The sequence below is a fragment of the Pangasianodon hypophthalmus genome, chromosome 12 (assembly GCF_027358585.1).
Source record: "Pangasianodon hypophthalmus isolate fPanHyp1 chromosome 12, fPanHyp1.pri, whole genome shotgun sequence".
Taxonomy (NCBI): domain Eukaryota; kingdom Metazoa; phylum Chordata; class Actinopteri; order Siluriformes; family Pangasiidae; genus Pangasianodon; species Pangasianodon hypophthalmus.
The window spans coordinates 20,236,096-20,258,361 of NC_069721.1; the positions used below are offsets into that span (position 1 = coordinate 20,236,096).

At 41.0% G+C, this 22,266-nt stretch overlaps 1 protein-coding gene across 11 annotated transcripts in view; it reads left to right on the forward strand.

The window, feature by feature from the left end:
• The first annotated feature begins 339 nt into the window (after nucleotides 1–339).
• ryr2a (ryanodine receptor 2a (cardiac)) overlaps nucleotides 340–22,266 on the forward strand; it is a 180,298-nt gene continuing 158,371 nt past the window's right edge. For all 11 annotated transcript variants that reach the window (XM_053238392.1, XM_053238395.1, XM_026915121.3 and 8 more), the window contains exon 1: nucleotides 340–488. In XM_053238392.1, coding sequence (XP_053094367.1) covers nucleotides 441–488 — 48 coding nt within the window. In that variant the 5' untranslated portion in view covers nucleotides 340–440. The remainder of the gene's footprint in view (nucleotides 489–22,266) is intronic.

The following is a 22,266-nucleotide window of genomic DNA, read 5'->3' on the forward strand; positions in this document are numbered from 1 at the left end:
AGTGTCAGTGCCACACTATACATATATAGTGTGTTCAGTATAATTAAATACATTAAATATAAAAACTTGTTTTATATTATATATTATGTATATAATTACAATTCTATACATTACAGTTTTATTTGAGTTTTAACTGAGATATTGTCCCATACAAATCTGCTCGTGCAGGTAAACCGTGAGAACCGTTAAAATTTTAAAAAATATTCAAATTTTAACGGTCAGCAGAGGGCGCTGCTTCTCCTATTGGCTGAAGCCGCACGCACCTGCCTGACCCCGCCCACTGAACACTCCTTGCGTCCAATCAGCGCACGTTTATTATTCCGTTATATTTTTCTCTGTGTAGCTCAGTCATATCGCGGGTCCGGACGCTGAGATATCTCTCTCTCTTTCTCTCTCTCCCTCTCTCTCTCTCCCCCTCTCTCCCCTGCTGCGGCTTCACCATGGCCGAAGGCGGAGAAGGCGAGGATGAAATCCAGTTTTTACGCACCGTGAGTACGACCAGGAGCTTTAATTCACACACACAACGGCCAGCTGTGTCTGAGATAGCGTTAATGTAGAGGATACGAGGAGTGCGTCGTGCTGTCGCGTTAAATAGAGCCTTTAACAGTCGGTGTGTGTGTGTGTGTGTGTGTGTGTGTGTCGGTGATGCGCGTGTTTCAACACAAGCTTTTATTTTTGATTCAGTTGACAGCTAATATATTTGTATCATTTTAGAGTTGTACTGCATCAAATCCGCAACCAGGAGCTCTGCTGCAGACACACGCACACACACACACAGACACACACACACACACACAGACACACACACACACACACACGCTGCGTGTTTGCGCAGGGAGAAAATGATGCAGTGGAGCAGTTTCCACTCCATTAGAGCATCAAACACATGAGGATGCGTTCAAGAGCCAGTGTGCATGAGGGTTTAAAACATCCAAAACAATCATGGGATTTAAATTTTAAATGACTTTAATCTAATTATTCTTTCCTAACAAAAGTTTCAGGAGGTTTCTGACAATCTGATGAAGATGTGAGTCTGTGTAGTGGGTGGTTTAGTTCATTTCTTATAAGTGGGATTTAATTACATAAAATAAAGCCAGACCTCACCCCTGACACAGCAGCAGCATCATGTCTTACTTGTGTGGAGTGTGTACAGCCAAGTAGGAGCATACACACACACACACACACACACACACACACACACACACACACAACACAAGCATGATCAGAATGAACTACTCCTTGAAATGATTAGACTAAAAAACACCAACATTTAACCCTTTCATGCATAGTGTTCGCACTCATGGACAGTCAATTTAAGACACTTTTAAAAATATATATATATATTTTAGGACATTATAAGATCACTTGAGAGCATCACCGTAAATTGACGTAAACCTCTGTTTACGTAGAGTATTTGTCTTTCTCAATCTGCACAAACTTTCAGCATAAAATTTTGTGTCAGCCTTTATTTGTATTTTTGTGTGTGTGTGAGTGTGTGTGTGAGTGAGGAGGGATTTTTCTTTGTGTCATGCAACAATCCTAAACTGTGCAAATTTTGTATGTTCAGAAAATTTTGTTTTTAATTGTTGTCTTTTTTAAAGTCTTTTTTGTTTGTCTTATTTAAAAATTTAGGACGGAAAAGTTTTTATTATTATTATTATTATAATTATAATTATTATTATTATTTCAGGAATACTGTTTTAGCCTTTTTTTACTCATGGACAATCCATTTACTTTTTTTTTTTTTTAATTGGTATCTAGATGTTTAGAGAGAATCAAAATCCATTTTGAAAATCTGAAGAATCTGGATATGCGTATAAATAATTTATGCATGAAAGGGTTAAGATTGGCTCGAATTATGCAGTAATGAAATTTGATGACTAATTAATTAATACTGCCGGATGTGAATACAAAGGAGTGTTGCTGTGTTACATTCCCCTGGCTCTAAACGTTTCACTGGATGAAGATCTCCTCACTAATTCAACACGACAGTCTTAACCGGCGTGTGTAACAGGTCTCAGGTTTGTCATTTGTGCCGTGAGGGTTGGTGCGTGGATCAAAGCCAGATTATCCGTGCGTCATTGTTGTCATGGGCTCACACGTGACCCTGAGTGCATCCATGTCAATTACAGGCCATAATAACGCCCTCGTTATGGTAGCGCACTGACGAAGCGTGTTCAGCAGTTCACAGGAAAATAGCGTGTGTGTGTGTGTGTGTGTGTGGATCAGCACCCTTGAGAAAAGAAACGCTGACGGTCGATCACTCAGGTTGCTAGTCTTTGCAGATCTGGTGACGTCTGAGTTCTTGTTGCTAGTGTACAGCTTTAATATCACCACACGTGTGCTGTGTAATGGTTCTTTCTTTTCTGAAACGTGTCTTACACATGGAAGTAACAGACACCGTTGTTGTGTTACAGTTGTATCTTGATGATACAGAGCACGCTGCTGATACAAAACAAGGCTACAAAACACCACTAGAATGTAAACAGTTAGTAATCAGGCTATCAGGCTGTGCGATATCTTAATACGACAAATTCAACAATTCATTTGAAAACGGTAAAATAATTCTTCTTATCTTTGACGTTTTATAGCTTCCGCTTTATTTTCTGACAGCATGATCTACTTTCTCACCCTGCGTTCACACTAGCGAGTGACAAGTCTGTCATATCTTTTGCAGGTGTGGAGTGAGCACTACCATTGTCGTTTAGACGTATATCGTTTTAGCTCCGATGAATAAGCGTAGTAGCTACAATGTAAAGCCAGCAGCACGTAATTTATGACAGTATGCAAATTACTTTTGTTTAAAATGTGAAAAAAGTGAAAATTTGATGTACATTATGTGCCAGGCTTCATATTAACTTTGTTAGCAGATTAGCAGCGCAAGTTAATTGTACTAGCTACATACACTTGCCCGAGGTGCCACCACATATCGATATACCTATTTACCTACACAACAACTTCTAACTAGTTCAACACATCAAATAACGCACAAATCTGAGTGAAAATTGGTTGTTCAATATACATGTTACATGCCAGGCATTGTATTAGCTATTAGCAAATTAGCAGCACAAGCTAACTGTACTAGCTGCAGACACTCTCCAGATCACCAACGATCCCTGCTCTTCCTTCCATGCTTGATTTTTTTCTTTGTAATGTCTCTATACGCATTTAACGAGAGGTCAGGTATGACAGGATAAGACGAAACCACAGTTGCAAGATTTTCTTCCATTTTTATTTGAGTCAAGCAGTAATTAAAGTTGTGAGAGGGGAAGTGGAAAAACTGTCAACTGTCATACATCGCGCACAGTACGATTGGTCTGAGGAATTATTCGAGTATGCCAGTTGTTTGTAATCATCACATCATTACAGCATAGGGGTTCGATTTGAGTCACGATTCTGGGTTCACAGAATATTTTGACCAGTCGTCTGTCACTTTGTCACTCGCGAGTGTAACCTCAGGGTTAAAGCACCAGTAAAACATTTTTTTCTCACGCCTCTCAAGTTTTTATACGTTTTTATAAGTAGCTACATCCAACTGAAAACATGGAACAAAATCCTGATGGTTGGCAAAACCGCAGAAAAAACATCCGGAGTCAGGAGAAAAGGTTCTTCAGGGTCATGTGTGCAAACATGAGTCAGCCTGGCACAACAGCACAACTCACACAAGCGAACATCTGAAGAGGAAACCTCCAGGTGCGAGGTTCAGCTCGGATCACATGACACATTTTTTCATTCCCCCTCTCACAACTTTAGTTCCTACCTGCTTTTAGTTGCTACGTGCTGTTTGATACGATAAAAAGGAACAACAATTTAAAACTGTGTTTTCATCGTATCCTATCATATACAGGCTAACATTAAATGTGTACAGAGACATTATGAAGAAAAACAAAGCTTTGAAGAAAATAGCTAATCTGAATACGCCTGGCACGTAACATACATCAATTAAAATATTACACTTCATTTTAAGTGCATTTTAAAGACAAATAAATCGTATACTGTAGTAAATCTTGTGCTGTGCGCTACAGTTTGGCTATGACTTTTTCTCATCGGAGCCCACAAGCGACAACAGTAGCACTCGCGCCACGCCCACAAGAGAAAAACTACAAGCGACAGGAGTGACTTGTCCTTCACCTGTGTGAATGTAGAGTGAGCTAGAAGACTCCAGCTCTAGTCTTCAGTTCCTGACCACTGCACCACTGGTGCTGGAGGTCTCTGAGTGGTGGCGTGTTTCTCAACCCAGCAGTAGCATTGATGGGAAACGTCTCTGCTGTCTCTGATGCACTCGAACCAGCCTTACACACACTACCATGTCAGTAGCTGCATTTACATGGACACTAATAATCCGATCGTAATTGGACTAGAAGCACAATCAGATTTAAAAAGTCACATGTAAACACGTCAATCGGAATGAATTGGCCAAAACGATTAAAATTTCATTTGGATCGTAAGGGGTGGTTTAAACCTTTTCTAATCCAACGGAGAGGACATGTAAACACTTCATCGGGTTGAAAATGAAACCAGATAGTTCTGCGCATGTGCAATGACGTACAAATCACGTAATGACGTATGACGCACGGCTGTCAGCGGTATTGGGGCTCTGACCGTAGCCTCACCAGGTGCCATGTTCCCCTCCACCATTGAGCATAGTGTCATAAATGACTGTCGTGTCATCCTAAAATTCTCCTTCCACTCCTCGTCTGTGAAGTGGTGCAAGACGACGTTGTCCCACCGGTCCTTGCTTCGGACCCTCATCCACAGACGCCTTGCTCTGGGCTCGGGAAGGGGCAGAAGATCAAATCCGATTCTGTCATGTAAACGCGCATATCAACCCAATTACTTTATTCAGCGTTCTTGTAAACACTGCGATCGGATTAATCAGTCTGATTGATTTCATTCCGATTGAAACAAAAAGTGTCCATGTAAACGTGACCAGTGTCACTGGTGTTCTGAGAATGGTCGACCTTCTGAATAATATCTTGTCAGCAGTGGCCATTGTACTGACGAAACAGAGGAGGGCTGACAAACTGTAGAGCAAATTATATTTACAAAGTGACCGATATGGTAGGTGGAACTAGAAAAGCTGATGTGTTCAGACCAGAATAAAGGCTGGTAGGTCTGATACAATCTTTTATTTATTTTTGGTATTTTCCATCTCACCCCTCATCTGCACTCGCCTAGCACTTTGCATACCTTTGTGATAAACTGCTTAAATAAATGTACATCCCTGACTCTAATGCACATAGCTCATGGCATACCAAAAACAGATGATTTATTCCATTTTGAGATCATTTACAGACAATCAGTATTCACTTTCACTATTCCACTATTGTGTGCTTTACGAACAAGTTTGTGTGTTTCATAACATCCCTCAGTTTTCATTCAGTTCTGAATTTCGCGCATAAGAATCAAAACACCAGACGTTTGAAAAGCATCCTGTATTTCATAACAAACCACATTTCTGCTTGTCTGAGGAATAAACGTAAGCATATGGATGAAGACGAGATCGACAGAGCGAGCGCGTTCCAGTCTGCTAGTCCTGTAATGATCCCATCTTGTTGCTTTTCTTCAGAATATTGTACACTCTCTTGTTCACTGTCCTCAATGCTATTTCTCTTCCACGCGCTTTTTTGGACTTTCTTGCTGTTATGCTGTCATGTGACATGCGACCAACAGAATTTAGGCTCTCTTTTGATGAAGTCATCCTGTTTCTCCTCTACGGAATATTGAATGCACAGTAGTTGATAGCGATTTGTGCTACCAGAGCGTCTGAGGGTTTAAACTCCCGAGGTCTTGTACAACAGCTGCTTCATTCCATTTTTTTTTTAATACAAAGCCGAAATTAAAGCTATCTCTTATGGCTTATAACGTACAGTATTTCAAAGCAGCAACCGAGCCCGCAAGTGATGCAAACAGCAGTTATGATGACGATGTGCTTGTTGTCCGTGTTCATGTGCATGTCGTTACATCACGCATGTTCATGGTATTAAAAAAAATTGGAAAACAAGCAAATCCTGTCCGATGCTGCTCTGGTGTTACAGGGCAATTCTCTACCTCCACTCTCTCCTAATCGCTCTCTCTCTCTCTCTTTCTCTTAATTTTAAATTTCAGAGTGCTTTGTTGGCATAAATGAACATGATTTTTATATTGACAAAGTTTACATTACAGAGTATAAAATGAAAAAATTTGTAAAACTACAGTAGCATAAAAATCATAATACTAGCACCAACATTTCTCTCATGTCTTTCTCTCTCTATCTCTCTCTCACACACACACACACGAACACACACATGCTCTCCCTATCTGAATGAATAAAGTTCTCTCCATCAGTTTGATAAGATTCTCCCATTACATAGCAGACTGGAGAGAAGGAAACCAACACGAGTGAATAATGCAAACACACACACACACACACACACACACACACACAGTCATAAGAGCAACTGCAATGGAGCATATCCAACTGGCTGGGCTTTACTCTATTCCTTCACACTATGACAAACCTACCAGAGATGTAAAGAAATGATAATTTTGTAGTGTAACAGTTGCTATGATTGTTGCCACCATGTTCAGTAATGGAAAAGTGAAAACATATACACCGATCGGCCATAACATTAAAACCATTGACAGGTGAAGTGAATAACCTTGATTATCTCGTTACAGTGGCACCTGTCAAAGGGTGGGATATATTAGGCAGCAAGTGAACAGTCAGTTCTCAACGGTGATGTGTTGGAAGCAGGAAAAATGGGCAAGCGTAAGGATCTGAGAGATTTTGACAAGGGCCAAATTGTGATGGCTAGATGACTGGGTCAGAGCATCTCCAAAATGGCAGGTCTTGCACGTATGGAGCAGAGGCTAGCCCGCTTGGTCCGATCCCACAGAAGAGCTACTGTAGCACAAATTGCTGAAAAAGTTAATGCTGGCTATAATAGAAAGGTGTCAGAACACACAGTGCATCACAGCTTGCTGCGTATGGGGCTGCGTAGCCACAGACCGGTCAGTGTGCCCATGCTGATCCCTGTCCACTGCCGAAAGCACCTAAAATGGGTGCATGAGTATCAGACCTGGACCGTGGAGCAATGGAAGAAGGTGGCCTGGTCCAGTGAATCACGTTTTCCTTTACATCACATGGATGGGCAGGTACGTGTGGGTCGCTTACTCGGGGAAGAGATGGCACCAGGATGCACTATGGGAAGAAGGCAAGCCGGCAGAGGCAGTGTGGTGCTCTGGGCAATGTTCTGCTGGGAAACCTTGGGTCCTGGCATTCATGTGGTTGTTACTTTGACACGTACCACCTACAGTACATAAACATTGTGACAAGTACATTAAGTACACCACTTAATGGCAATGGTATTCCTTAATGGCAGTGGCCTCTTTCAGCAGGATAATGCGCCCTGCCACACTGCAAAAATTGTTCAGGAATGGTTTGAGGAACATGACAAAGAGTTCAAGGTGTTGACTTGGCCTCCAAATTCCCCAGATCTCAGTCTGATCGAGAATCTGTGGGATGTGCTGGACAAACAAGTCTGATCCATGGAGGTCTCACCTCGCAACTTACAGGACTTAAAGTATCTGCTGCCAACATCTTGGTGCCAGATACCACAGCACACCTTCAGAGGTCTTGTGGAGTCCATGCCTCGACGGGCCAGAGCTGTTTTGGCAGTGCAAGGGAGACCTACACAATATTAGGCAGGTGGTTTTAATGTTATGGCTGATCCGTCTGTTTTCTGTACCGCTTATCCTACACAAGGTTACAGGGAGCCTGAAGTCTATCCCAGGGGACTCGGGGCACAAGGACACCCTGGACGGGGTGCCAATGTTATGGCTGATCGTATATATATTTTTTTTAACAATACAAATTTGCTACTCCTTTAAAAACTTTAACTACAGTGAACACAAACCAGGGAGATGCAGATTACCACTTTGTTTTCCACATGTGGCATCTCAACCTCTCAGTGGCACTTTTCATTTTTCACAGGTCACTGCTCTCACGTGGAGCAGTTGTTTCTTCACTGGTTTAGTAAATATAACATTGAAATATTTATACTGACCTCCAGATTATTATAAACAGGCATTACCTCTGTCAAGTTTGTTAATCCTACGAGATTTGAACTTTTTTCACAGTGTATGAATGTGTGTTTGCGTGTGTGTGTTTGCATGCATAGTTCTCTTTTCTTTTAATTGTAAAGCTTAATAATGTTTGATACACTCCTCATCCACAGTGATGGTTTCCAAAATATTACAAAGTACAGGTGGTGAAAAAGAACAAAAAGCTAATAAAACTTGTAAAGTAACATACTGTATTTTTTAACCTTACATGCACATGAAGATATGTGTGTGCGTGTGTGTGAGTGTGTGAGTCAGAGAGAGTTCAGAGAGCTCCACCTTACTGCCTCTGTCTGGACTAAAGGTCCCTTGATTGTGTGACGTCCTGCGTTCATTACTGAAGTCACTGCAGAGGCTCTCTGATTTACTCTGTAATTAAGAGAGGGTGTATGTGTGTGTGTGTGTGTGTGTGTGTGTGTGTGTGTGTGTGTGTGTGTGTGTGAATGCAATCTCGTTGTGCTGCAGTGCCGCTTTGATCCATCACTGTTGTAAGAGCACACTCCTCCTCTCTTAACATCTCTGTCTTTCTCTCTCTTGTTTTTCTTGATCTCAGTTGCTCATGCTAACTATGATACAGTATCTCAAATGCTGATCTCTTTCTCCATGCAGACTCAAGTGTGTGTGTGTGTGTGTGTGTGTGTGTGTGTGTGTGTGTGTAAAGGGATACTGCTGCAGTCAGTGTGTAGCTTTGTACGGGAACTGTGTGTTGTACTGCATTGTTAGAGAGAGTGAGTGTTTACAATCCTTTTGCAAGAAGCACTTTGGCGTCAGTGGGAAGAAATGTTCCTAAACATACAAACATATCAGAGCAGAAAATTGATTTATAATTTGAGCCACTTGTATTATTAGATTTTGATGGAAGGATTACTGCTGGAAAAATTGCTTCAGTAATCAAAAGGCATGTGTGTGTGTGTGTGTGTGGCAGCCAGGGGAAACCTTTCACATGGTGACATTTTCTACTATATATAGTTTGGAAAACTACAGGCTCCTCCTGAAATGGAAATATGTTTCTCTTTTGTATGTATCTCAACCGGAAGTACATTCAGTATGACTGGTGGTGTTTGAACGTTGTTTTCCATCACCAGGATCATTCAAACCGGTGATCTGGGGATTTGCTTCACCTGAACCTCAGGCACAATCCTCATCACGTATGGAAAGTATCTGCTCTCGGTAACTCATACCAAGTAAAGTGACTGGTTCAACTTGTCATACTACTTCCTGTTTCTTCTTTTGTGATGCCAGGGAACAGGTTGTTATGGTCAGTAATGTATAAAACCTGAAAATCTTCTTATACGATATCAACGCCTCGTTTGCAGTGACGTATGGAATTGTGAATTGCGCAATCAATCCATGGCTCCACTGTGAATATGAGCTCTGCCCCCCTACAAGCCCAGGATCAGTACTGAGTGCAGACTCAAGAATTTGCTCTGAGACAGTCAGGACTGGGCTCTCAGGTGTGCCACCATTTTGTCACTGAGAACCTCTGCACTAGATGTTCATTAGCGCCTTGATTTCAGCCAGAGTGAAAGTTTTTAATAAGACTTTCGAGGACGTAAACTTGCATTAAAGGGACAAAGTAAGGGGGAGTGATAAAGCTGGTATGATAATGGACATCAGTGGACATTGCTGGTCAGTCAGTTTTGCTGGAAAAGAGAGAAAGACAGAGAGAAATGAGACCCTAGTGAAAACCTGACTGATGTCCTGTCTATCTCTCTCTTTCTCTCTCTCTCTCGCTCTTTCTCTCTCTCTCTGTCTCTCGCATGTATCATGTCATGCATCCTGTGACCAACAGTGTTTAACCGCTGCTCTGTGGAGACCTTGTTGAGACTGTGCATTAGGAACCTACTCTCCATGACTCATGCTTTTTGGCTTCTTGTGTGTGTGTGTGTGTGTGTGTGCACTCTCCTTCTCTCTTTTCCTTTTCTCTCTCTTTCTTTCTCTTACCCACGCAGCACTGCAGCAGTTCGACCTCCTCTGCAGTGTGAGCAGTCACACAGAGACCACTCCCCTCCTGGCTTGTGTTTGTGTGTGTGTGTGTGTGTGTGTGTGTGTGTGTGTGTGTGTGTGTGTGTGTGTGTGTGTGTGTGTGTGTGTGTGATGTGAACACATCTATAGCATATTTGAGAGAAAATTCCTATGTTTATGCGATGTATGTGATTGATTTAGAGCTGAGCTTCAGATCCACCCTACTGTTTTCTCTCAGTCTGTGTGTGTGTGTGTGTGTGTGTGTCAGAGTTCTAGTCGTACTGTCACCCTCCATCTGTCCATCTGAAGTGCTGCCCATGATGAAGTGAAATATTCTGGGTATATTCTCCCTGCAGGCTGATCAGTGTCTCTCTCTCTCTCTCTCCCTCTCTCTCTCTCTCTCTCTCTCTCTGTCCAGTCAGTCTAATCTAGTTAATTTGATTTAATTCAGTATAGCTTTACCTGTTTATAACTAAACGCGAAACAGTGTTATCGAATCATCGAGAATACAGTTTCAAAATGACAATAATAATCTAAAAAATAAATGGTATTATTAAAAATATTAACAAAATAGCTCTGATGTGAATGTATTAATAATAACATTTTAAAAAGCTAGAGTAGGCGTTTCTGAGCCTATCCCGGTAGCACTGGTCAAACTGCAGGAGAATTCATCTCGGGTGGGACGCCAGTCCATCACAGGGCACTGTTCACACAAAGTCACACACTCATTTACACCTATGGGCAGTTTATAGTCTGCACTCTCTCTGCATGTTTTTGGGAGGTGAGAGGAAACCAGAAAACCCAGAGGAAACCCACACAAACACATGGCGAATGTGGAGCTCAGGATCAAACCGGGGGACCCTGGAGCTGTGAGGCGGCAACAATATCCACTGCGCCACATGACTATATTACTAATATTACTATATTACCTCCCAACAGAGTTTTTGGAATAATAGTTTTCCTAGTTTGTGACCTATTGAGCCAGTATCAGAATTTATTTATTGATAGAGACTTTTTGTAAGTCGCTCTGGGTAAGGGCATCTGCCAAATGCCATAAACGTAAATGTAAATGACTACCTCTACTTACTATGACTACTACTACTACTACTATGAATACTAGTGTTACTTACTACTACTTACTATGACTACTACTACTACTTACTATTTAATACTATGGCTACTAATATTACTTACTACTATGACTACTACTATTTACTAGTACTACTAGACTAGTACTACTTATTACTACCATGATACTACTACTACTACTACTACTACTAAGGCAGGAGACTTCACCTCAGGTGGGACGCCAGTCCATCACAGGGCACCATTCACACAAGTAACACACTCCTTTACACCTATGGGCGGTTTATAGTCTTCACTATGCCGAGAGGAAACACACACAAACACACGGGGAGCACAGGGAGTAGTCGTAGTAGTCAGTAGTACATCATAATAGTAAGCAGAGTTTAGAGTTTAGAATTTGGGTGTGACCCTTTCTCGTGTGTATGTTCTACAGTGAAGAAGAAAGTGTGTCCCTAGCTTGGCCTTCCCTGTCGTGCAGTGAGCACACAGTCTTTCCTCTTTGACTAGCTGAGTGTTTCTCTGTTTGCCATTTTCAATGATGAGACTGTGGGCCCTGAGCCTGTACTCTGAATTTTATAAACTGCATTGTGTTTATAATTAAACCCGGTCAAGTGAATTAATTTGTGTCCAGAGACATCGGCTTTGCTACATTGTTTTAGGAACAGAGGGACTGGAAAGACATGACGGCATCGTAAGATCGTAATAACAAGATCCAATCCTGCGCCGGTGTAACATTTCAGGCTATGCAAAACTGCTTTACCAGGTGTGTAGAGAAGTGGTTAAATGAAATTAACCACTTCTCTACACACCTGGTAAAGCAGTTCATTTCATTTGTAGAATCAGGATTTTGAATGAGGATCAAAGTGTAGGCACTTGTGTGCCATTTCTGTTGTGTAGTGTGAACCGCCATGCCAAACAATTTATCATTTAACACACACAAAAAAAAATTAATGGTCTTCAAAACAAGCTCTGCTTCCCCCTCGATGAACTGCTCACAATTGCCTGATTTTTACTTCACCTCAGCAAAGAAAGTACCAGAGAGAGAAAGTCTCTCTCTGTCTGTCTCTCTCTCTCTCACACACACACACACACACACTCATTCTGTATTCATGTTCACAATCTTTTCTGTTTTTCAGTGGCAACCTTGAATTCACACTAGATGCGACACATAAGAAACTCATCTCCACAGCACAGGCCAGCTGTAATTACAACACAGTTTATTTAATAGTGTGATATGAGACAGTAGGCCAGTGAAAAACCACAATATTTGTATTCATTGTGGTTCCTCGTGTTGGTGTAATGAGCTGCACAAACACTTTGATCTGCAGCTACAGGCTGCACAAGATGGACGACTATAACTGTGCAGGAAACGCCTTTGGTTTTAAAGCTGTGCAGACCAGAATGACCGATGGGTGGCTGTTGTCACTCGTGCTGCACCACTCTGATGTTTAATGCTCTAATTTTGTTGTAATGAACTGAACACACACAGTGTGATTTTGTTAGAGATTATGTAATAAGTGTGATAATCAGTTTTATGGCAGGCTGCTAGATTGAGTGGCAAAGCTGGAGATGATTCCTGTTGCGTGTGTGTGTGTGTGTATGTTTTAAATCAAACTACTCCAAGTGCAAGTTTGTGTGCTTATGTACAGGTCTTTCAGCCTACACAGTATATGTTGGGTAGGATTGAGCCGAGTGACACTAACACTGGTAATTTGCCAAATATTAAATTGAACAGTATAAATGATGAGACTTTAGGGGCTTTAGACATGGCAAGTGACAAATCTCTCTCCCCTCCACCGTCTCTCTCTGCGTGGTGTATGCTTTGTGAATTCCTGTTTAGCACAGCTTTTGATATGGCAGACGAACAATTGCATGCATCTTTCACAGGGTAACCATGGTAACAGCAACGCTATCCAGTAGCGCATATCCAGTGAGGTTTGTGCTATTGGTTTAAACCTACAGGAAGTGTATCAAGCCTTTAAACTATTTGAGCATAATAAAACCAAAAAATGTTTCATGTAACATTTCAGGAAAATGTAAACATATCTACAGGGTGATGAAACTCTTTACCTCTTGGACTCCATTGCTTTGCTGCCCTTAACATTTGGCTGAATGTTAAAGTCTTTCTCAAAGTGTTAAATGAGAGACATAATTTATTGTGTACTGCTCCTATCGTGGACAGGTAGCTGTTTTGGGGAAAAAAAAAAACAAACAAAAAAAAACACATGCTTGTTGAAGCTCTTAGATATCATGGTTCATGTTACTTAAACTTAATTAAATTCCTACTATGAGAAACTAATTTAAAGCTACGAGACCCACACCCATAACAATCTGGTTGGCTGCTGCTCAGCTATATCCATTTCTCATATGCATAACGTTGCCAAATCCAACCCTTTTTTTCCTGCTTTCCTTGCATGCTTTGCACCACTCACGCTTTTACAATTCTCTGTGCAAGATTTTCTCTCGTCCTCATAAAAAATGAATGAGAGACAGGGTTTAAAAAACAGTTTTTGCTGTAGCAGTGTGAATGCAGCGAATCCAAAATGGCTTCCCTTTTACTATACGTGTTCCCTAGAACGTAAATGTGTTGTAGTGCCTACACAGTGCACTACATGGCTAACAGAATGCTGTTTGAGATCCAGCCGTAAAAAGTGTGCCTGTTGGAAATCAGCCACTTGCGGATTCCTTTTAGGACACATACTTTGTTTTTATGTTTAATTATAAAATGCAGAATGGGACTAGTATGGATTTTCATGGCATTACTGAAAATACAACATCGGCTTAAACATGGAAACATTGATATTTTGTCTTTAGTGAAATAAATTCATTGATACACAACAGAGACAAAATGTCGCAAGCCTGTCGCAATTGCACCTCTAATTTTTTTCGTAACTTAACAGCAATCGTGAGGTGTGTGCAGGTGTGTTTCAGCCTGCACAACATGTGGACGGTCATATATGAGTGTCCATCTTGGCAGCCCCCACGCCTAGTCAGCAGCAATGTGTTTGATTCTTTGAAGTATGTTGAGCTTTGACGCTGACCTTTCAGTGCTGTCTGAAGAGACGTGTCCACTCCAACACACATGTTGTGAACTGAGCTGACCTTTGCTGAGAGGAGGATGAAAATCAATGTCAGCCAACGCCCAGTCCCGAGCAAGATGTAACAGGAAGGTGACCAAACATGACAAGACACTTTTACCATTTCATCATGTATCAGGTGTGTGAACACTGATTCTATTCACTGAATCACTGATTCACTGAATCAGCTCATTTGCTAATTTGTTTTCTTCTTGGTAGCAGATGGGAGATCAAACGCTAAGCTGAACATGGAGCCATTATCATTCCCCGTTTTTAGAACAGTGGAGTAATGAATAATGCTTTTCGCCACTCACTCCCCTCCTGAACGTCTGCCATTTTGATTAGTGGTACATGCCATGTGTCTTGCGTGCTGTCGTTCTGTTTGGCCGCGAGTCCTGATTGCCCTATCTGTCATCCTCCTGCCTGTCCCAGACATGACAGATTAGCTGACGTGTGACATGTTAGTATTGTTACTGACCATTCATCTACTGTGCTGTCTGCTTAAGGAACAGTCTCCTTTGTGAGAGTTTATGAGGTTCCTCAGCAGCTCTTAGCATGTCTGATATAGACTAACATTTTCCCTTTGGAACCAACATTAAATGGCTTTTATTTTCTGAATTATTTCCAGGAACTGTTTATTCAGTGGACACACACAAAACTACATGTCATAATTAGTAGCACTTTCCTACTTTACTGCATTTGTACTTTGTAACCTGCATTTGCAAACATAACACCACTGAGTCAGATGAGTTTGGAAAGTGCTTGATGAGATTGGAAAATGCAGAGCAAAGAATCTAAGAGCACTCTTCAATAAAGAATCCTCCTTCAATAAAGAAGAACTCTCTTCAGCTCACCTGACAGGTTTTCAGTGGGGTTTAGGTGTGTGGAGTGAGACGGCCATGTCAAATGCTCATATTTTGCTAAGTACCTCGATATTTTAGTCTAAACCGTGGTTGCCAGGAGGTTGGGACTTGACTGTAGACATAACTTTCAACAAGATGATGACACCCCCCCCCCCCCCCTTTTTTTTTTTCAAATCAACACAAAAAATAGTGGAAGGAACACAAAATCAAGGTTTTGCAAAGACCAGCTTCAACTGTTGGATTTCAGAGTGTACTCTGAATTGAAGAGGGCAGTCCACATGCAGAAACTTAAGGATTAAGGATCTTGAAATGTCTTGCATGGAGGATGGTCCAGGGTCCTCGACAAATACCTCTAACTTTATCAGACATCACAGGAAGAGGGTTAGTGTTGTTCTTTGTGAGAGGCTTCTCGAAATTTAACGGTGAAGGTGCTGATAACATTTTGTGTGTGAACAAGTGTGTTTAAATAAAACTATGCAACATCCATATATGCTTGAGAACATAGATAGACAGACAGATAGATAGACAGATAGATAGATAGACAGATAGATAGATAGAAGCCTTCATGTCCTGCAGCATGCCAGTGGTTCGTCTGTTTGCTTTCTGGTCTGTTGCTCCAGTGTTTGAAGTGTTTGAAGTCATGAAGGTCAGTGTGTAGCGTGAGGGAGGCGAAATCAATAAAACACTGAGTGATTGATTACACCACATGTGGTGTGATGAACACAAACACAGATACACACACACACACACACACACACACACACACCATACAGATCTGTATGGATAAACTACTTTTAGCGTTTCAGTTTTATATTCTCCACAACCAGGCATGTGAAATCATTGCTATTTACTACATATTGATGGGTTCCTTTTATTCATGTTTGCCAGCTCAAAAACAAGCTCAATTTCTGCTGAATGTGTGTGTAAAATCACATACAAAACTAGGCCCAGATCGGTCCTGCTGTTAAGACTGTGGAGCTGCCCAATGAACTTTGACAGGAAGTTTTTAAGGTGAGAAAATATGGTAGTTATAAAATACAAACTTTCTTAGGAATATTGGGAGGCCCATATAATGAAAAGTGGCAAAAAGCCATAGTTTATCAACATCAGTCAGTCTTACCAACTGCTAAAGTGATCAGCCAGAAAAGAAGGGCAGTCAGAGAAATGCCCAAGATACCAGCTACAGCACTGACAGAGTTTTAACCAGTAATGGTCCAAACATTTCTTCCACACATCACATATTGCATCAGCTACATGAACTTTAATCCAATCAAGAACGTGTAATATGAACAGAAAATTGCTGTACCACTGATGTCTAATTTTGGATTAAGAAAATTAGGCATACTCAAAAAGCATACACACTCTAAAAGGAACTAAATCTGAAAAATATTTTCCAAAGACACTGCCTGTTTCTTATTAATCGAATGGCCGTGAGGTGGCCAAAATGAGGTTTCTCCAAAGGGAGAGCCATATCAGATTTCAGATACTTTATTTCCTGCTTTTTATAGCAAACAGCACTTTTTAAAAATAGTAATGGTACAGGACCTCAAGGTTAGACTCAAAGACTCAAATGCTGTTATCAGGGGACATGGCCTGTTGTTCACCCAGTAGATCAGATAACCTGGTAATCTAATGCATTAACTTTGACATTGAATCGTCCTACTATTGAGTAAATGTGAATTCACTGTGAAGTAAATAATGACAGAACTGCTGTCATTTAGGTTATAATTAAACAGATTTTGTTGCTCCCCTACAACTCTACCAGCCGTCTATTTCATGTTCATTCTTCACTTTCTCATGTCTCCCTATTCCTACAGCTCCTCTGTGTGAAGTTTATCTCACAGCTGGGATGCAATCTTAGCTATTGTCTTCAGTTGAAGACATTTTCTCACATAATGCCTTGTCAGTAAAAGATAACGAACTCACAGACCTTTATGCCTCTGTGCCTTGTCAGTGAATAAAGGCATCAGTGGCTGGAGAGAATATCAGAATATACAAATGATAGACACCCCAAATGTGTTTTACATCACTAGGATGTCCTGTATCACTACTACTAAGTTGATTGGTTGTTGAATGGGTTTAGAAAACTAGATAGGTCTTGGTCTTTTTGCTTGATCTATCTTACATTACTGTAAGGTGGAAAAACAACCCAGATTTTCAAAATTTAAATGCCAATTTTTGGCCTAGAACCTATATGTCAGTTGTGCCAAATTTGGCTTGTACAGTCTAGATACAAAGTGGCGAAAACCCACGAACACCTCCATGTTCTTCTTTTATTAGCACAAGCTGGCCAGCTAACTTTGAGGAGCGATGTATATTTTCTTTCTCAAGTATAGTCATTGTTGTAGATTTAACAAGCGGTTATGTCTGTATGTTGATTGATCTAAAGCAAATACTTGTATATACAACATAACTCATTTAAAACGTAAGAAGTACTGATTTGTTTACTTTTGATGCTGGGTGCAGCCATGTTGATTTGACATCATTTCCTGAACTGGGCGGAACTCATAGTTGAGAAGACTACCCCGAGTTCATGAGTTGGGACTTTGAGTTGTTTGGCCCTTTCCTGTTAGAGGTTGATAATTACAGGTTACATTCTCTAGTGAACACAGCATTACTTTTATGCACTTATTTTGCACTATAGATTAATCAAAAGTCTGTAGCCCTAAATTAAGACTCTTTGTAGCAACTATTATCTTCTGTATAAAGTACGTACAGTCTTTCAAACATGTTCTTTTCATTTTTCTCAGCAAGTCTAATAAGAACTCCTGTATCCAGCTCTAGTGATTTGGGTAACCCAGGGTGTGGTGAATGAGCTGTGTTAGAGTAGGGGATTGCAAACTGCAGTCATTCTTGCTATTGCTTCTCTTCTTCTTTTACTATGAAGTGCTCAACAATGGACTCAATTGCTACTGTTGCTGTTTTGGGACATGCATGTCACATCTGTTGTTTAATTCCAGTAAGTCACACAAACCCTGTCGCACTGATAGATATGGAGCGAGTCCATTTGCTTTTCCTCCTCTCTCTCTCCTGAAGGAGACTTTTACCCATGCATTCTTTCTGGGTTTTGTGGACAGTCTGTCTGGACCCATCGTTACTGTTTATGTTTGGGCTTCTTTAAGCTGGCGATGCCCTTCTTTAGCCTCATTTGTTGCTCTGAACTCTCCACTCTGCCTCACTGCAGCCCCTCCTCCTCCTCTCACCCTTTGTGTTCGTCTTCCTCTCTCTGCAGTGTTATGTAATCTGATTGATCTTTGGGGAAAGTGCTGGTGTGCTGACAGAAGCAGAGCGGAGATTCGGAGGGTAGCACTCTGTCTCCGGACAAAGTCTCTTTACCTAACTTCTCTTTCCACAAGCTTTATGCCCATACACAATCACCTTGTTGTAAAGCATCATGGAAATGAGGTGTTGTTCATGAAGAGTAGGGTTTGAGATTTGGTTTAATGTTCTCCAGATGATTAGTGAAGCGCAAGTTTGAATCTGTTTCAGTACTACAGTGTGGAAAACAATTCATTACTCCATTTGAGCCTTTTTATTTCGTATGATTTTTATATGTTCTGCATGCCAATTACACGTAGCATACTTGTACAAAATGAAAGGAAGTTCTTACATTCTTGTACCCTGCTTGAGAAGAAACGCCCTGTGACTGAGGTTCAGGTATATTTTGTGTTCTTCATGGATGAAAACGGCTGTTGCACTGACCCAGCATATCCAGGATGCAGTAGGTGTTGTAAGTCCCTCCACTGCAACACAGACAGCATCACCAATTTGGCTAAAAGTCTCAAAAGCGAGCATCCCAACTTCTACAAAGAGCTGAAAAGCCTGCAGGTTAGGGAGTTGCGTGGGTGTCTACAGTTGTGCACCATCATAAGGGATTCCTGTGATGCCACAGCCATCTGTGGCCAGGACTCCAAGGCAGCACTGCAATCTCTGCACCCTCCTCTTCACACCCTGCTGTCTGAGAGGGAACGAAGGCACTCTTGTGTTGAGCCACACACAGATGTCTGTCTTTTCACAATAACAGAGTAAAACCGGGTTTACATTGTACACAATATTCAGCCTGGCTTTGCTGTTGCAGGCACAATCGTACAGTGTAAAGGATGATCTTTGGTTCTGAGTTGAGTTGGTCTTAGAATGTATAATGTGACGTGTACCAACAGCTGATTTAAACTCTCAGAGTGTGTGCACTGCTACGACACTCATCTAAAATCCATCAATAGGGGGAGGGCATAGGATTACACAAAACAAACATTACAGCTGCCACACAGTAGTGGCAGTAGGGAAATGTACACAAAACATATTGGATTTAAAAACAGAGCAGTTTGTTGAATTGGGCCAGCAGAAAGAATGCCTCTATAATGTCTCATCACAGTTATACTGTATAACAACGGCACAAAAAAATGAAGCGGCATAGAAAGAAATAGAAGATGCATTACAGCTTCCGTGTGTGTAGCTACCTAATTAGCACACAAAAGCTCTGTTTATAGAACTTATTTACTATTATGAAAACGTGAAACAATTTTTACGCTTTCCAGTTGAAGAGCTACAAACCCGTGCAGCGTCACTACGCACCCAGTATGGCAGAACATAGTAGTTATGTTCATCATTTAATCTGACATGAAGAACACATGTAGAGCACAGTCTGTTATGGAATTCTTGTTGGGATCATGTCGTACAGTGTGACAGGTAATCATCGTAAATGACCGCTGTAGTTGCACAGTGTAAAACTGGATTAAGGAAGTTAGAGCTCTCAGTGAAATGAGTTCAGTTGTCCCTGTGATGCTGCATGAGGAACAGTTTGAAAAGATGCAGTGGGTGCCCAAGTGGAGACACATGCTTTCTTCCTTCCAGGTTGGTACTTGTCAGGTACTTTCAGACCTAAATAAAAAAGGGCTGCGACTTGGCAGCAAATAAATTTGGGAGAAAATGGGGTCACAGACAGGTTGGTTCATAAATTATAAGGGTAGGCTGGAGAGTTTTCATCATTGTGAAGACAATCCCTGCATCCCAGTTCACCTACATATACTATGCACTAAAAGTACGTACTGTTTTTGTGAAGAGAAAGTACGTACTTTTGGGTGTGTAGCAAAAGCGTATGCAAGTATTGGGACATAATAACGCGTCTTGTAACGGAAGAGAACGTTGTTGCCTGGAAGAGAACAGTCACCCTAAACAAACTCCTCGTTGCATTTCAGCTTTTCTTCATTCATTTTTCCTTATATAATTTATACTATATCATTTAATTTACCATTCCCTTGGTTTATTTTTCTACATTTTGTTTACACCTCTCTAAAATGTGTCCTTGAATTCAGCAAAGCAAACGGTCACAAAACTCCTCCTCCCTCGCGTAAAGAGTTGTGGGCAATATTAGCTGAGAAAGTATCAACGGATCCATACTGAAAATCTGCCAGAAATAGTAGACCGTCCGGATACCTTTGGGATAATTCATTTCAATATACCACGATTTGGGACACACTAATTCTAATCTCAGATACTATTTAGGATGGATAACAGGCGAATTGAGACGCAGCAAGTGTATTTTTTAATGGCAGATTTTACTTCTGGCATATGTGTTAGCCTAATTGTTTTCCATGTGTAGTGCCTTGAATCTCTCATTATGCTGCTTTCACTTGTTTGTGATTTACTATGATTATTGGTGCTAATGAATTCACATCACATCAACCTTTTCAGCATTATGCATCAATGTTTTTAACATTTCCATTCTTCTTGGATAATGTCGCTTCACACTTTGTGACAATGTTTTTGAACTATGATCACGCCAAACACACTAGCGCATCTTCAGGTCTCGTCTCTGTAAGAGTTTTTAAACACAGAGTCTGTAAGATTTTAGAATTTTTTTCTTTCAACGACAAACAATTTTCCCCCAAGAAGATGCGCCAGTGTGTGATGTGATCGTAGATCAAAAACGTTGTCACAGAGAGTGACGTAATCCACCAGGCAGACAATTGGTAGCAGATCTGACAGGAGACACTCCATCTATGTTGTCGGCTAGGCTCTGTGATCATCTGTACTTTTGATATATGAAAATGGAAACGGGGCCTCAGCTGACAGTCGTACTGGTCAGAAGAGTGCCATATGTCACGGAAAACACAATGCTGACGCAAACTCTGATTCATTTAGTTTTCTCCAAAATCTCTAAAAACAGCCTTATTAGCTTTTTCTTTTACTTAAAATTGCCAGTTTATGTTCACACTAGTGTAACTGGCTACAACACCTAATAATTGAGTAGCCAATGCTAACCGCTAAAGCACTCAATTGGCAAGCAATAGCGTCTGTTTGTTGAAAAGGTTCATATTGTTTAATTTGCATTAACTTTCTGTTTCTTTGTTTCTTTTGATATGTGATTTTATTCTTTTTTCCCCCAGTGAGCAACTTAACCTGGCCTGGTTTGTTTTTGCAGTATTTCATGCTATATTGCTCATTTTGCAACAATGAGGATTGGAATTCTATAATGCTACGATTCTCTTCCACTGTTTCTCTGTGTTTCCCTCACCTCTTCTGAATGATTTTACTGTATTACATAAAGAATGTACCATACATGATGCAAGTGGTTTGTGTCATGTCTGATGCACTGTTCAAGCCTTTATGTTCGTGTCTCCACCTGCGATGCTGCAGTAGCCGATCATCCGTGTTCACGAAATGGCTTATTGAACACGGAAGGGATTAGACCGTGTTGCAGCATCGTACTTCACTAATTTAACTTGTACCCTTTAGAGCAATCGGGCACTCTTTTTTTTTTTGGTGCAAAATTGTCCTGACCTGGTTTTCTTCTTACTGTAAAGTTCTCTCTACAAATCAAGGACAGTAGGAAGAACTTTGTGCTCACTCGTAATGTCTCGGCCCGCAAACGTCAAGTCAGCCTACATTCAGCATGAGTAATAGGGACCCTATTTTTAATGGCCCTACAATCTAAGCTTTCCATCGGCCTGCAAACAGTCTCCTGAGACACACACATGCACATTTACGCACAATGCTATACACCTGTCCTTTGATTTAGGTTGCCCTGAATTTAGTTTAGCCTATTTAACAGTTAGAGATCGCTGACAGAGTGAAAACCAGAGCAGCATTTTCTCTGACTTTATCTGAAAATTTCCAGTGGCTCTTGGCTTTTTTATTTTTATTTTGATAACACTTTCAGGGTACCCACTGTA